This window comes from Lolium rigidum, chromosome 4 (assembly GCF_022539505.1).
Source record: "Lolium rigidum isolate FL_2022 chromosome 4, APGP_CSIRO_Lrig_0.1, whole genome shotgun sequence".
NCBI classification, from domain to species: Eukaryota; Viridiplantae; Streptophyta; class Magnoliopsida; order Poales; family Poaceae; genus Lolium; species Lolium rigidum.
In genome coordinates, this window is record NC_061511.1 from 186,769,674 (window position 1) to 186,784,372 (window position 14,699).

General features: G+C 46.5%; 2 protein-coding genes across 3 annotated transcripts in view; both read right to left on the reverse strand.

Moving 5' to 3' along the window:
- Positions 1-14,699, reverse strand: part of LOC124706640 (B3 domain-containing protein Os06g0194400-like) — a 74,150-nt gene that overhangs the window by 26,658 nt on the left and 32,793 nt on the right. The window lies entirely within an intron of this gene.
- Positions 6,388-7,851, reverse strand: LOC124647920 (B3 domain-containing protein Os06g0194400-like). The gene is made up of 5 exons (XM_047187769.1): positions 7,830-7,851; positions 7,671-7,726; positions 7,119-7,271; positions 6,733-7,008; positions 6,388-6,654 (listed from the first exon to the last, which is right to left on the reverse strand). The coding sequence occupies exons 1-5, from the start codon at positions 7,849-7,851 to the stop codon at positions 6,388-6,390; spliced, it is 774 nt and encodes a 257-aa protein (XP_047043725.1).

Consider the following 14,699-nt stretch of genomic DNA (forward strand, 5'->3'; position numbering starts at 1 on the left):
AGTTCAAGTTTCTGTGTTGTTTGCTCATGGTTGATCGGTTTTGCTATTCTGGTGGACTCTGAGGCTCTCCAACTGCAGGGACAAGATGATTGGTGATCCTACGGTTTCAACTTTATGTGTCTGCCGCTGCTGCACTAGCTTGGATGATGGGTGTATTTCGTCAATTGTTGTTGGAGTTGGTTAGGTACTAGCATGGAGCATGTATGTTCAATGCCTGTTGCTGGCTTGGTCACTGTTTCCTAGATTCTGGAAAGCATCCGCTATGGAGGTCCTCTGCACCTACATATGGAACATCTTAAACGGTTTTTTCCACTGTTTCAACTTGTTTTTTTATCACTGCTGAACTAAAACTTGTTTCCGTGGAATGTTTGTAATGTGGTTCTCATCACTGGAACTTCTTATACTGTTTTTGCTAAATGTGTTTAGACAAATAAAGCGCCAAATTGATTTTCACCAGAACCGTACTTTTTTTTGGGTGTACTATTCTTGTCTTTGAGACAAACAAGGTCTTGGAATGCCACGAAGTAGACTTGGATTGGCACAACGCTTGCCTCCTTTAGGGTTTAGGTAGACTTGTCTCGGTGCATGGTAGTCGTGAAGTGTTGAATATATGGCGATGCAAGTTTGAAGCAAAACTAAACTAGCAGTGGCAGGACGCTTAATGAAAGAGAGTATACAATGCTATGTTACTCATAACAACAATTTGCAGTGCAAGTCTTGTCCTATGAAGCTTGATATTAAAATGTCACTATTACTCTCTTTTTAGCTTTGCACCAGGATTAGATGCAATATATGTGGAGCTAGCTAGATCTTGCAGCCCACAATTACAGCCCCATTCCACATAAATTCAGAAAATTAATGAGCTTCGACCATATATATTACAGCCCAGTACTAGTACAAAAATTCAGTAAGTTAATTAACCAGGCCACATCCACAATTACAGGGCATTAATAAACCATGACATGCACAGCAACTCGTCGCCTCATATAGAGGTGAAATTCATGTCCTTCATTTTCTCCAGTAGGAGTTGTATCTACCGCGTGAACCAATCACGGGATAAGCTCCCAATTTATTGTAATGACACCACACGTTTGTAGGTCGTTATTTAATGGATGATAAATCATGGCGTCTGTTTTGGTTCATTTTTTCATGGAGTTGTACGGCTCCGCGTCCACAATTATAGAACATTAAATAACGATAGCATGCACAGAGTACTCGAGGCCTATTCCATAGAACTAGTAATAGTAGCAACGATTAATAGTAGGAGTAATTATTTAGGGGATGTGTGGGAGAAATATTCATGCCTCGCGTCATCTTTTTTCTAGGGTGTATGCGTCTGGCTTACCCAATTAGTTATGACACGCGAAGTTAGGGTAGGCTCTAGTTTTATGGAGCATAAATCATATGTATGTTCGAACTTCCTTGTAAACAAGGGGCAATGGATGGAAAGTAAAAAAGTAGCGGGAATCAACCACCAGGCGTAGAATAATTACTGGGCGTTGATAAATGTGACATGCCTTGTTTAGTGGTGAAATCCGTGATGAGAGGGAGAAAATAAGGAGGAATTAATGCATTGTCAACACTAATTTCTTGCCTTGGTAGCAAGCATGCGCGTCTTTATCTCCTGGAGCTGTACCGGCCGGGGCTGGCTTAACCCACGGGATGTGCACCCAATTAGTTATGATACCACGCGGGATACGCCCTAGTTTTATGGAGAGTAGATCATGCGTCTGTTTCGAGTTTCCTTGTAAACAAGAGGGCAATGGATGGAAAGGAAAAAAAAAAGGTAGCGGCAAGCAACTACATGTTATGATAATGTTGACTGGGTTTACCAAGTGAATGAGCCGGGAGGCACCACACAAGGTGGTGTCCAACACGGAGGCCGGGCTTTCCGTGTGTCCCTAAAGACATGTGAATGCACATGTAGGAGGCCTTCTTTGCTTCATTTGGCTTGCTCCCACTTGCTAACAGCGGCACGCACTAGACGTGTCGACTACAATAACCCGCTCACCGTTCGGGAGTCCGAGTTCTCAATTGAAGCCACAAAGAGGACATGGGCTCCAAGGTTTTGTCCTTACTTGGATCAATCACAATGGCCGGAGTATCATGGTGTGCAAGTTTGGCCAGATCCGGAATGGAAGGTTGTGAAACGTGGAAGAAGAAAGACAAAGAGGTATCACGGAGATATGGATAGATGGGGTCATTCCGGAAACAGGTTATTCCAAGAAGCTCGCGAGCCAACTAATTGTGGATCGTGCAATAGTAAGGGCCACAATAAAAGGAAGTGCACATCCGGCAAAAAATCAAAGGGCAATGATGCTAGCACAAGTCAAGCATCAAGTAGCCAACAAGCTTCAAATCAACCTCGAAGCCAACAAACCCCAAGCCAACAAACCCCAAGCCAACAAGCTCCAAGCCAACCGTCGCCGCGTCAACCTCCTCCAAGCCAACAAGCTCCAAGCACACAAGCTCCACGGCAACAAGCCCCACGGCAAGAAGCTCCAAGCACACAAGCCCCACGGCAACAAGCTCGTACGCAACAAGCTCCAAGTCAACAAGCTCCAAGGCAAGAAGCCCCACGGCAACAAGCCCCTACGCAACAAGCTCCAAGGCAACAAGCCGCAAGGCATCAAACACAATGGCGACAAGGTCCAAGGCAACCAAGGATTCACGTTGGGCTTAGTAGAGGTCGGCATGGTGGCCGTCGGGGTACTAGTATGCTAGGATACCTAGCGGGGCCTTATCCGTATGTGTCTCCAAGTTACTAATTGCATTGTACTTTCTATTTTCCTATTGCAATACTAACTTTGGTTATTAAATTTGGTTTTCAGGTATGGCAACTCAACCCACCAAGGGGAAGGGGGCATGGGAGGGCAATGAGAAGGAGGAGTCCGTTTGGGAGGAGGCGGTAAGGACGATGCGGAAGAGGGAGAAGGAAGCACTTGAGAGGAAGAGGCGGGAGGAGATAGCTAAGAAGAAGGAGGAAGATGATCGTATGCAAAGGGGGTATGAGGAATACCTATTGCGCAACAAGAGGAGGAATGACAAGCCGAAGGCCGAACGGGACCGCGAGGCACGGGCAAAATTCCTAAGGAGCTGCCAACTTGAGCAAATAGCGAGGGAGAGGGCCAATAGGATGCACCTAGAAGAGGTGGCTAGGGAGGCTGCACGCATCAAGGAGGAAAGAGCTCAAACGGAAGATGCAAAGACGGAGGAGCGCCACCACTTCTTCGATTCGGTCGTTCAGTTGGCTCGTGACATAAGGGAGAAGGAAGAATTGGCTGAAGAATCTAAGAAAAAGAAGGCGAGGGGGGAGGGAGCCTTTGCCACGTTCCTGATGTCCCTTTGGCTATGTTCTTGTTGTCGAACCTTTTATGTTGTCGAACCATGATGTTGTGTGAACCTTGATCTTCTCGAACCTTCATGTCGTTGAACCTTATTGTAATTGGAACCTTGATGTCGTCGAACCTTATTTGTCATTTGAACCATTATGTTGTGTCCTTTGAACCTTGATGATCAGTGCAATGTTGTCCTCAAACTGTTGGAATGTGGTAGGATTTTCCAAGGTCTTAGCACAAGTCAATGTGTGGCGCCCTTCACACTGGCGCCACACTGCAGTGTGTGGCGCCCGTGTCGTCGGCGCCACATATGCCAACATATATCAACATTTGGGTCGAAAACATCCAGGGGCTCCGGACGATTAGTCCTTAGCCGTTTTGGCGAGCCTCTTTGTGTGGCGCCCGTGGGATCGGCGCCACAAATGCTACTGTGGCGCCCGTGGCATCGGCGCCACACATAGAGGCTCGCCAAAACGGCTAAGTCCCAGATGATTTGCCTTACAGTATGTTTTGGGCAATTAGACATGGATGTGTGGCGCCGACGGGAGGGGCGCCACACAGTGCAGTGTGGCGCCAGTGGGAAGGGCGCCACACATTGACTTGTGTTAAAACCATGAAAAATCCTACCATATTCCAACAAAACTGCCATCATGTCAAAAGCTATGTCATACACACATCATATCAACAGACCATTTCGTACACACATCATGGACATAACATCATCATACCTAACATCGTAGCACATAGTTTCATACAATTTAAGATAGAATTCAAACAACACGAAGCAACGAAGATAGAGTTGACAACACTCTAAGTTCTAACTATCGGTGTCCGAGCCGGATTCGCCGGTGTGGTAGTGCACGCAGCAGGCGGTGTCGTCGAACACCTTGACGATCATCTCGCCGTCCCCCTCGTACAGGAAGGTGAGCTGGCAGCCGGGCTCGAGGTGGAGGTCACGGGCGAACTTGTCCCACCCCGTGTGCAGGTACATCTTGCCCTGCCCGTCGAACAGGACCTCCACGGACCGGCGGCGGAAGTTGCGGCTAGCCTCCCGTAGCCGCAAGTGCGCCGGCTCGACGCCGTCGACGAACTCGGCGAACTTGTCCGGTAGCCGCTTGATGCCGAGTGGGTCGTCGTCAATGCGGAGGAGGAACTCGAAGCGGCGTTCCTCATGCGAAGACGAGGAGGATGCGAGTGACGGTGACCGTGGGGCCCTTGCTGCTCCACCGCGGCGGCCCCTTCCCCGGCCCCGGGGCGCCCGAGGACCGCGGCCTCGACCGCCTCGCCGGCCACCGGGACCGGCCATCCTACATGTTTACATTTTTGAACCATATTACGATCCATTCCACTAACAAATATGAGTTACTCCATCACAAATACTAGGCATACATGTGGGTTCATACACATACATACATAGGGTTCATACACATACATGTGAAATTTCATATGTAGGTTTCAACAAATCTATGGTTCAAACACATGCATACATGAGGCTACCATCTCCAACACAAACAATACAATATAGAGTGCACACAAAAAAACCATGTCTAGGGTTCATGTCCAAATCTAGCCCGATCTATAAAATTAGTGGATGAATGGAGAAGATTCGAAGGAGATTACCTTGAGAAATGGATGGGGAACGATCTCCACGAACAGATCTGCTGATTTGGTGGTGGATTTGGTGGGGGGGAGAGGGAGGAGAGAGAGAACCGGGCGCCACAGGGGAGAGAAGAAGAACAGAGGGAGAAAGAAAGAAGAACTGGTCGGGCTGGGCTGGGCGCGCGCGGCCAAACTTAAGTGGATGTGTGCGCGCGCGGCCAAACTTTTGCAGTGCCGTTTCCAGCTTGTAAGAATAATCACACAAAGATAATCATGGAGTAATGTTGAGTCAATAACCAACCCTACACAGCCAAGTCGGAATAAAAAAGCAGCAGCAAGGCGAATGAAGTGAAGAGGTTAGCTTGAGCTGAATATCTCCCCTTTGACTAATACAGTGTCTACTTGTATGTGTGTGTACTGTGTACACTAAACATCTTTGGCTAGGCAGTCCTATAAGATGTCAGTCAACTAGTTTGGCTGCGATGCATCAATCCTAAAGAGGGATTAACGACTCTGGCCTAAATGACGGTAAACAAAACGGTTGAAATTTAACTGTTCAGGCTGAAAATCTGAAACCAGTACAAAAGTGGAAGAAATAGCTGAATTTTTCTAATGTCTAAAACCAACAGGAAAGAAAGTAACTCATAAGCGGTTCCATAGTTTCATCTTCCAAGTGAAGGTGGTAATTATGAACTGAGCTACTACACAAAGAGAAGCATTTGGAACTAGATATTTACAAAACCAATTGAACGGTTAAACCAATGCAAACGAAGGAAGGAAAACTTTACCTTCTACGCTAGCAATACTGGAAGCTCGCACCATCAGTGGTCATTGTTGTTGTAAGAACTCGCTCTAACTATATAAACCTGCATCATGAGATAAATGGATTTTACCCATTACTAGGGCTTACAAGAATCCCTAATTTTCATGTACAACTAAAGCCAGGCTATGGAAAGCTAATATCTGAACACTTTTTTTTTAGATCTGATTGAAAAGAAGAACTCTGTAGACGATAGTGCTCTTTTCTGCACTTCATGTAAAATTCTGAAAGCCCAAACAGGCATGATTTCTCACTCTTTCAATAATTAGAAACAATCCCTAGTTACAATTATAGATGCATGTGGCACTACGCAATAATTCAAGACTACATCATGCAGAAACATAGATGTTTGTAGGAAATTAACTCTAGTTATTATATGGCCAGAACCGAACTTTTCCATATCGTACTCAATCAACTCTAAAGTCTAAACCACTGTGTGGGTAAACAAAAACTGTGGACTTATACATTAATGAGGATGACTCCTGTAACCCACATAGTAGCAAGGGAATTGCAGAATCATAATGCTGCATTTGGAATCCAAAAAGTAGCACAGAAATTCGATACGACATGATGCAGGGTCCCAACAAAACCCTGCGTTCCAGTCATGCTATCGAGAGCAACTTTCTTCTCTCAAAACACCCATCTAATTAAGATCTCGTGCTGTGCGAAGAACAGGTTGAACCTCACCTTGAATTTTCTCCTCTCTATGAGCTGCAACACCAAGCAGTCACCATCAGCCAGCTCGTGGTAAGCAGAAAACGCTCTCCACTCGTTAAGGTAGCGCTTCTGACGCCAGACACGGCAGAGCATGGCAAACTCTTTATTGTTCACCTCATCCACCAGAACCATCATCTCATCATGCACGGCGAGATACGGGGTGAAGTACATCGGGATATACTGCCAGATAACCAACAAATTACCATCCAAGAACAGATTACATTTACAATAGGCAAACAGGGGATGTTGTTACCGTACCAGCTGATTCGATTTAGTGGAGGTGCTGTGGGACATGGGCTTGATGAAGGCTGGGTAGTCGGAGCCCAGCTGGCCCCTGAGCTGCTCGGCCCTGGTGACTGCGTAGGCCCTCTCTTGGTCGGTCGCGTACGCTGGAACTGGATCGGGCGATTCGGTCTTTACATCGCCGTTCGCCTTCCTGGTGCGGTAGTCGGGCTGCTCCGGGAGGCTGGCGATGCGACCGGACCGCCGGGTCGGGGCGTCCAGCCTCGGATTCCGCGGCATCAGCAGCTTGGCCTGCGGCACCGAGCGAGCAGACCAGGCCGGGGGTCAGCAACAAGACGAGGGAGCATAGAAGGGGAGGACCTTTTCTTTTTTGTTCCCGGAGGAGAGTGGATCTGACTGACCGGCATGGGCTTGGCGGCGGCCTGGCGGACGGCGGCGGAGAGCCTGTGCACCCGCAGCTCGTCCAGCTTGCGCTTGTTCTGCTCGATCTGCCTCCGGCGCTCCTCCTCGTACGAGTTCGCCTCGTCCATTTTCGCCGCCAATCTTTCCCTTTGCTGGTGTGGTTGTTCTTTGGGATGTTTTGAGGAGGAAGATGAAGTGGGGATTTCGAGTAGGACAATTGAAGGAACTAATTTTGGGGAACCATGGCAGGCAGGCAGGCAGGTTGGGCGGCGGCGTTCAAATTTGGGAAACAGAAGTAGAGCGAAGGTAAAACCGCGAACTCAGGAGTCGGGACGCACAGACGTTGGAGTTGGGCCTTTCCGACTCAGGCCCATTTCTTTCCTCGTGAACTACATACTGGGCTGTTGTTCCGGGAACTGCTTTACACCGACCTGCTCGGTAGGGGTATCGCTCCCTGGAGGCCGACCTTCTTAAAGGTCTGGTTAGCCCACATACGTACGACGCGTGGCATCGTACGGAGCGTCTCCCGCGCGCGCCGAGCCGCGGCGTACTTGCCAATCGCACCTGGCCGTGCTTGGCTGTAGGCATGCATCCAGCACGATGCAAACTGCTAGCAAGTACAGTCGGAAATAGGAGTATAATTACATTCTACACACACATACGAACGAGTACAAAAACAGTCGCGCACACGGGTAGGTACAGTCACATACATGGGCAGGTACAGTCACGCATACGGGTAAGTACATTCGCACACATGGGCAGATACAGTCGCGCACACGAGTAAGTACAGTGGCGCACACAGGCGAGACAAGTACAAGTACGCGCGCACACGAGGAGGATACAATCGTGCACACGAGCGAGTACGATCACGCACACCACACGAGTACAGTTGAACACACGAGCGAGTATAAGTACAGTCACGCAGACGAGCAGGTACAAACACGCATACGAGCAGGTACAGTCGTGAACACAAGCAAGTACATGTACAGAAGTATAGTGGCGCACACGAGCAGGTACAGTCACGCGTAAGTATAGGTACAGTCCCGCACACGGGCGAGTACATTTAGCGACTAAAGGGAAAAATTGCACCAAATACACTAAAAACATAAGTACTTATCAGTTGAAACACGAGTACAGTTAGGTACACACCACAGGTACATCATAATATTATTGGAAGTACGAAAAAAAAGTATCTCCAAACCTATCAACATGAGATCTAGTTTTAAAGTTCTCGACGCGAGGATCTCAAAAGTGAAAACGGTTCGCAATTTGGACTTACGGTTCTCAAGATATTTATTTTGAAAAAACGAATCTAGAGGAAAAAGGGAAAAACTGACACACCCCAGTCTTCTCTCTCCTCCTCCATCCCCACCTTGCTTCCCCTTGCGACACGTGGCGAGCAGGGAGACCACTTCCCAGGAATTTTCTAGCACCACAGCGCGCCACTTGTCGCGTGCGGACCGAGTTGCCTTCCCTTCGCGAAGGTCGGCCTTTTTTTAACGATTTCGGCTCGGTAGGGAGCAGATGCCGCACACCCTCCAGCCATATGTGGGCTCGGCCCATCAAACATGTATTTATCTTTTTTTTCTTTTACGTTTTTAATAAAAAACATTACTGGATCAAACTGGTAATTTTTGAATTGAACATTTTTAAAATCTGACCAATCCTTTATTTTTTGAACAATTTCGAATATTGAACAATTTTAAAATTTGCAAATTTTTCGAATTTGAATAATTTGAACAATTTTTGAATTGTAACAAATTTCAGATCTGAACTATTTCAAAATTTGAACAAATTTCCAGTCTGAACATTTCTCAAAATTTGAACAAATTCCTAGTCTGAACACTTTTCGAATTTGAACAAATTTCAAATCTAAATATTTTTCGAATTTCAAGATTTTTAAATTTAAATATTTTTAAAATTTTCAGTTTTGAACAAATTCCGAATCTAAACAATTTTCATATTTGAACAATTTTTGAACCTAAAAAATTTGAAATTATTTTGAATTCATTTTATTTGAACATTTTCAAATTTGAATATTTTTGAGTCATAACAATTTTCGAATCTGAAACAGAAAAACAAACAGAAAAAATACTAAAGAAAAAGGAAGAGAACAGAAAACGAACTAAGCAAATTCCCGAAAAATGCGAATTGGGCCCGGCCCATACGGGGGTGTGCGGCGCCAGCTATACACCGACCTGGTCGGTGTATAGGATTCGCCTGTTGTTCGCTATAGAAAAATGTCAGCTGCCGTGAACCACATTGACTCAGTGATAACTGAACCAGAAAGGGGTCAGTGGCGGCTAACGTGTTTCTATGGGGAAGCAGTGAGACATTTGAGGTACAAGACATGGGACATGATGAAATTCTTACGCGGTGAAGGGACTCGTCCATGGATCTGCATTGGCCACTTCAATGAGGTTCTGCGTAGGGAAGAGCAATGGGGTCCAAATGAAAGAGATGATGCTCAGATAGCGGGCTTTAGGGAGGCTGTTGATGTATGTGAATTAGCTGACCTTGGCTATTCTGGGATAGATTGGACGTTTGAGACAAAAATCAGAGGTGGTGACTATTGTCGTGTGAGATTGGACCGAGCTCTAGCCACTGCCGGATGGTCTGAGTTGTTCCCTTTTGCTTCAGTTAAGCATTTGACTGCAGCGAAGTCAGACCATAGTCCTATTTTATTGATGAATGAACTGGGAACCAATTGGAGAAGAGTGCCACGTTGCCGCCCGTTCCGTTACAAACGCATGTGGGAATCGCCTGACTCGTTCGGCGAGGTAATACAGGAGGCGTGGAGGGCATCACCGGCTTGCACGTCTGTGCATGATCTAACAGTGAAATTGTCGAGCGTCTCCCAAGTTCTGTCTGGGTGGAATAAAACAACTTTTGGGTCAGTACAGCAAGAGTTGCGTACCCTACGCAGGAAACTGACACAGTTTAGACAAGAACCTCTTCGAATTGGCCCAAGTGAAGAGGAAAAGTGATGGGGCCTAAGGCCACGTGGGTTGCCCGATCTCACGAATTGACCGAGGGAAAGGCGGGGGAGAGGAAGAACACGAAGAACACGGCGAAGAACACGATGAACACACGCGAACGCACGCAACACAACCCGATACAATCCCGGTTTACTCCCGATAGCCCGAACCACTATCACAATAGAATCCCTCAAGGAGAGACACGAGGTAGAATCCCCGAGAGAAAGACCGATATACGATCTATGGAGTCACACGTGTGAGAGACCGCGGTAGAATCACAAGTGCGAAAGATAAATCATATAAGGAGTGCCTTGTACAATAGATTATGGTAATCTAAGGAGGGGGTTTCCCTAATCCCAAAGGGATGGTGGAGGCATGAGCCTAAATCTCTCAAGTTCATTCCTATCCTAATGAAGGGGGAGGTGGGAGCCTATATATAGGGAGCCACTAAGAAGGGGTAGTTTAGGCATACAAAGAGCATAGTGGGATGGTTTATATTATGAGCTTCGTAGTGGGGACGGTGGTGTCGGCGTAGGCATGGCGACAGTGCCGTCTTCCCCCGGCGTCGAGCAGGGTGGCAGTGCCGGCCACTCCGTGGCGGTAGTGCCGGCCTTCCTAGACGCGTCTCCTTCTTCCGTCTCCTCTTCCATGCTTCCGTGACGTCGGACTTGAGCGTAGTTCTTGATGATGACCATGATGCGGATAAGACCGAAGGTCGGGCTGCATCATCTCCTCCCACTTGAAAAAGAGTCGTCCTCGACGATGAGTCTTCATGAATGTGTAGAGGAGGTAGATGACACCAACGCTTGAATGTCCCTTCACTTGTCAAGAGCCCTATCAATAGCACAAGAAAAGCAAAGGAGCAATCAAAGCGTAGCCAAAGTTCAATGGATTTAGCAAGAGAGCTCAAGTAGAAGGAGGTCACCTTAGCAAGATGTCGGTGTGCTCTCATTGAGAGATCTTGTGTAGTTGAAGTATGTGGGTGAAACCACTCATTGGAGCTCATACACAAGTCCGTAGTTGTACCTTCACACAACAAAGACCAAGCAAAGTATGTGTGTGCGTGATAGAGGAGCATATCATCAACGACATGTCCATTCATATTCACAACACCGTTAGCACAACACAAATATATCAAGAATAATGCATATGCAAGGTCAATGCGTAAGAACTTCATTTCAACATCTTCCAAATGCAGAAACACAAAAACTCCAAATTGTGAGACGACTATGATGTCCATCTCATGTAGAAACTCATGTGCATTGTTGCACTCAAGGCATCGGAAAGAGAAATTGTTCAACATCCTTGAAGCAATAAGAGGAGAATATGGCAAAAACACATAATGGAGAGTGTTCAAAATATCATCAACATGTGTGCACACAAACCATTGGAAAGAGAAATTGGTCCTCATATTTGTTGCAACACACAACATATCATCCAAAAAGTTCATCAAGTAAAAATTTGCACAACCGTGCGTGCCAACAAACCAAATGAAAGAGAAATTGGTCAACTTGTTTGAGGCAACACCAACGGTAAGAATCACATCATCATGCTTGCAAAAGAACCATAAGAAAGAGAAATTGTTTGGCATGTTCAATGCAAAGCATGGGAAAGGTATTAGAGCCGGGTTCGATCTTGTACTTACTTGTATTATGCTCTCAAGAGCTCTCTTTGTCAACTCGTGCTCAATCGACGTTGACATTGGCATTCTTGTACCTACACACACAATAGGCAAAGCAAAGAACGTGTGTGCATGGTATATGAACACATCATCCATCATGATGGTCCATTTCTTTTGCACATCACCATTAGCGTTAAGCAAAGCATCATAGTAGATATGGTGAATATGCGGGGTAAACACATGAACGTGCTCATCATGGACATAGGAAAAGTCTCCAAAATTTGAGAGAGCTATGGGGGCAATCTCATTTACAAGCATATTAACATCATTGCAAACCAAGCATTGGAAAGAGAAAGTATTCAACATTTTGGTTGCATTAATGGGAGAGTATTGTAAGCGTTTTGTACAAAACATGTTCAAGGTTTGATCATTATTGTCGACAAACTTATGGAAAGAGCAATTGTTCATCAAAGTTGTCACAACACAAGCATTATCATCATCATTGCAAGCAACACATGGGAAAGAGAAATTGTTCGACATATTGCAAGCAATAGGATAGAAATCAAAACACTCATAGCATGGCATGGTCAATGTGTCACAAGCAACTACTTCCACATGATCAAGAATGGTGGCATCACAAGTATCACAAGGGAAAGTGAAAGAAGCATATGACATAGCAATAGGGTCATCCAACTCATGCAAGCACTCACAAATCATCATGTCCACTAGTGGGATCATGGCATCATCAACACCCATATACGTACCTTTGTAGTCCCGCTCATATGAGGTAGGTGTTGTGGAAGTGGTAGGCTCCATGTGGCCTCCATGTTCATCTTCAAGCAACAAGCATGGTGTGATATCATCATCTTCATGCACCATGTACATCTTCTCCATGATCGGCGTCTCGTCATCCATGGTACCCAATGAGACACAAGAGAACACAACACACTAGAGGTAGAGGGTAAGTTGTTAGAACTTGAAATGGCCTCACATGACCTATCAACTACCACTCTCATCTCACTTGGTGTATCACTCATGCTCTCGAAGTGGAGGCACTCATTAAGCTCACATATAGTGGAGTCGCTCATCTCACATATAGTGGAGTCACTCATCTCACATATAGTGGAGTCCCTCATCTCCATGGCAATGGCGTCGTCGATGTCCGAGCAACCTAGCAAAGAGGAAGACAACACAAGAGGAGTAGAGGTTAAGTTGTTAGAAATGGAAACATCCTCACTCGACTCATGGTGTGTATCTCTCTTGCTCTCAAGGTGTTTGAAGTATGCGTTGCACTCGGCTTTGTCTTGGAGGGTCATTTTGGCCTCTCGAGCATCTAGCTCGGCGAAGTATGCTCTCATCTCTGCTTGCTCTTGTGGGGTCATCATGTATATATCTCACTAGAAAGGTGTATATGTATGTGGTGGAAGGAAAGCTACACAAGTATCCCACCTTTCAAGAAAGTATCGGAAAAATGGTTCAAGTCAAGAGAAAAGTCAAAATGTATCGGGGTTACTCACACACACACTCAAAGCACACGTAAAAGGCTAAGAACTCTATATGTGGTGGGTAAGGGTGGATAGCAAACGAAAAAGATCAACAGAAAAGTCTATTGTCAAATGTGGGTAAGATCCAAAGTCAAATGTCAAAAGTGGTGATCTATGTCAAGGAAACACGGAAACACACACAACGGAGAACAATGGGGTTAGCGCGACCAAGGAAGTGAGCAAGTGACAAAGATGGTCCTAACGAAGACTATATGCTCGGTGTCACGCCAACACAAGAGAGACGGTAGCTCGGTTGCATATGAGAGAAGCAACAAGATTTGCACAAATGCCACTCTTCTCTTATCTCTCTTAGTGCTCACAAGCTTTGCACTCCTTTGTATCGGTGGACACACACTCTTTTTCTATTACTTTTTTTCTCTTTTTTTCACTTTTTTCTATGCTTAGAAGCTTTATTTTTCTATATGTATATGTCACACTTTTCTTCTTTTGTGTATCTTTCACACCGAGCTTGCTTCGGAGCTTCGCTCAACACAACGCACACACAAACCCTCTCACGGTCGTGACACTTGTGCAATGCTCCGCAACACTCGGAAAGCCACTCTCAATGGGATAAGTACGCAAAGGAAGAAATGGGCTACAAGGGGTAGGGGAGGCAAGTTATACCTATTGACGTTAGGCGGTGTCAAGCACACGAACTTGCGATGATGGTGATGACGACGGTGTCGAAGATGCGCCGGAATCCGGGGTGCCGATGCCGTTGTCGCGGTGTTGATGTAGGCGCTGAAGCGGTTCACACGGACCAAAGGCACTCCAAATCGGAAACCGGTCAAATTAAGTCAATGCCCGAAAAGTTGGGTCGAAACGAGCGGTCAAAAAATATGTTCCAAAAATCGTCAAAAATTAGAGATGGGCTATGTGGAGTATTTGGGGGATGCTGTTAAAATTTGGAGTCAAACGGGCTCCGGAAAGTTGTCAAAATTTGGGGCAAAAAGTGGAGTCAAAATTGCGAAATCCGGTCATGGGGCCGGTTTGACCGGATCCTGGGCCGGACCATCCGGTGTGCCGCCCGGTTTGGCTCCGGTCCGGTTGCCGCCCGGTTTGCCTCCGGTCCGAGCTGATTTTTCTTCGCGAAGTGGATTGCTGGGATTTGGGAACGAAGTGGATGAGCAGCAGTGGGCGTTGACTGGCAGCGGGCGGAAGCAGGTCTGGTTGATGCGCGCGTGCAGGCAGAGTGGAGCAGCGGCAGAGATTGGTGGTTGGTGGTGGGTGGGATCGAGCTGGGCGGGCGGTGAGCGCTGCTGGTGCTGCCTGCTGGTGGTGGCCACGACCGGCCTGGGAGAAAGACGTGTAGGATAATGTTGCATAGAAAACAAAAAATTCCTACCGCGAACACGCAATCCAAGCCAAGATGCAATCTAGAAGACGGTAGCAACGAGGGGGTATCGAGTCTCACCCTTGAAGAGATTCCAAAGCCTA

Bases quoted from the DNA above. Each gene is read 5' to 3' on its own strand.
- LOC124647920 (XM_047187769.1), bottom strand. From the start codon at position 7,851: ATGCGTGACTGTACCTGCCCAT. The intron at 7,727-7,829 runs GTATGTGACTGT...ACTTGCTAGCAG, and splicing joins GCGTGACTGTACCTGCCCAT to TTTGCATCGTGCTGGATGCA. The intron at 6,655-6,732 runs GTACGGTAACAA...GTTATCTGGCAG, and splicing joins CCACTAAATCGAATCAGCTG to TATATCCCGATGTACTTCAC.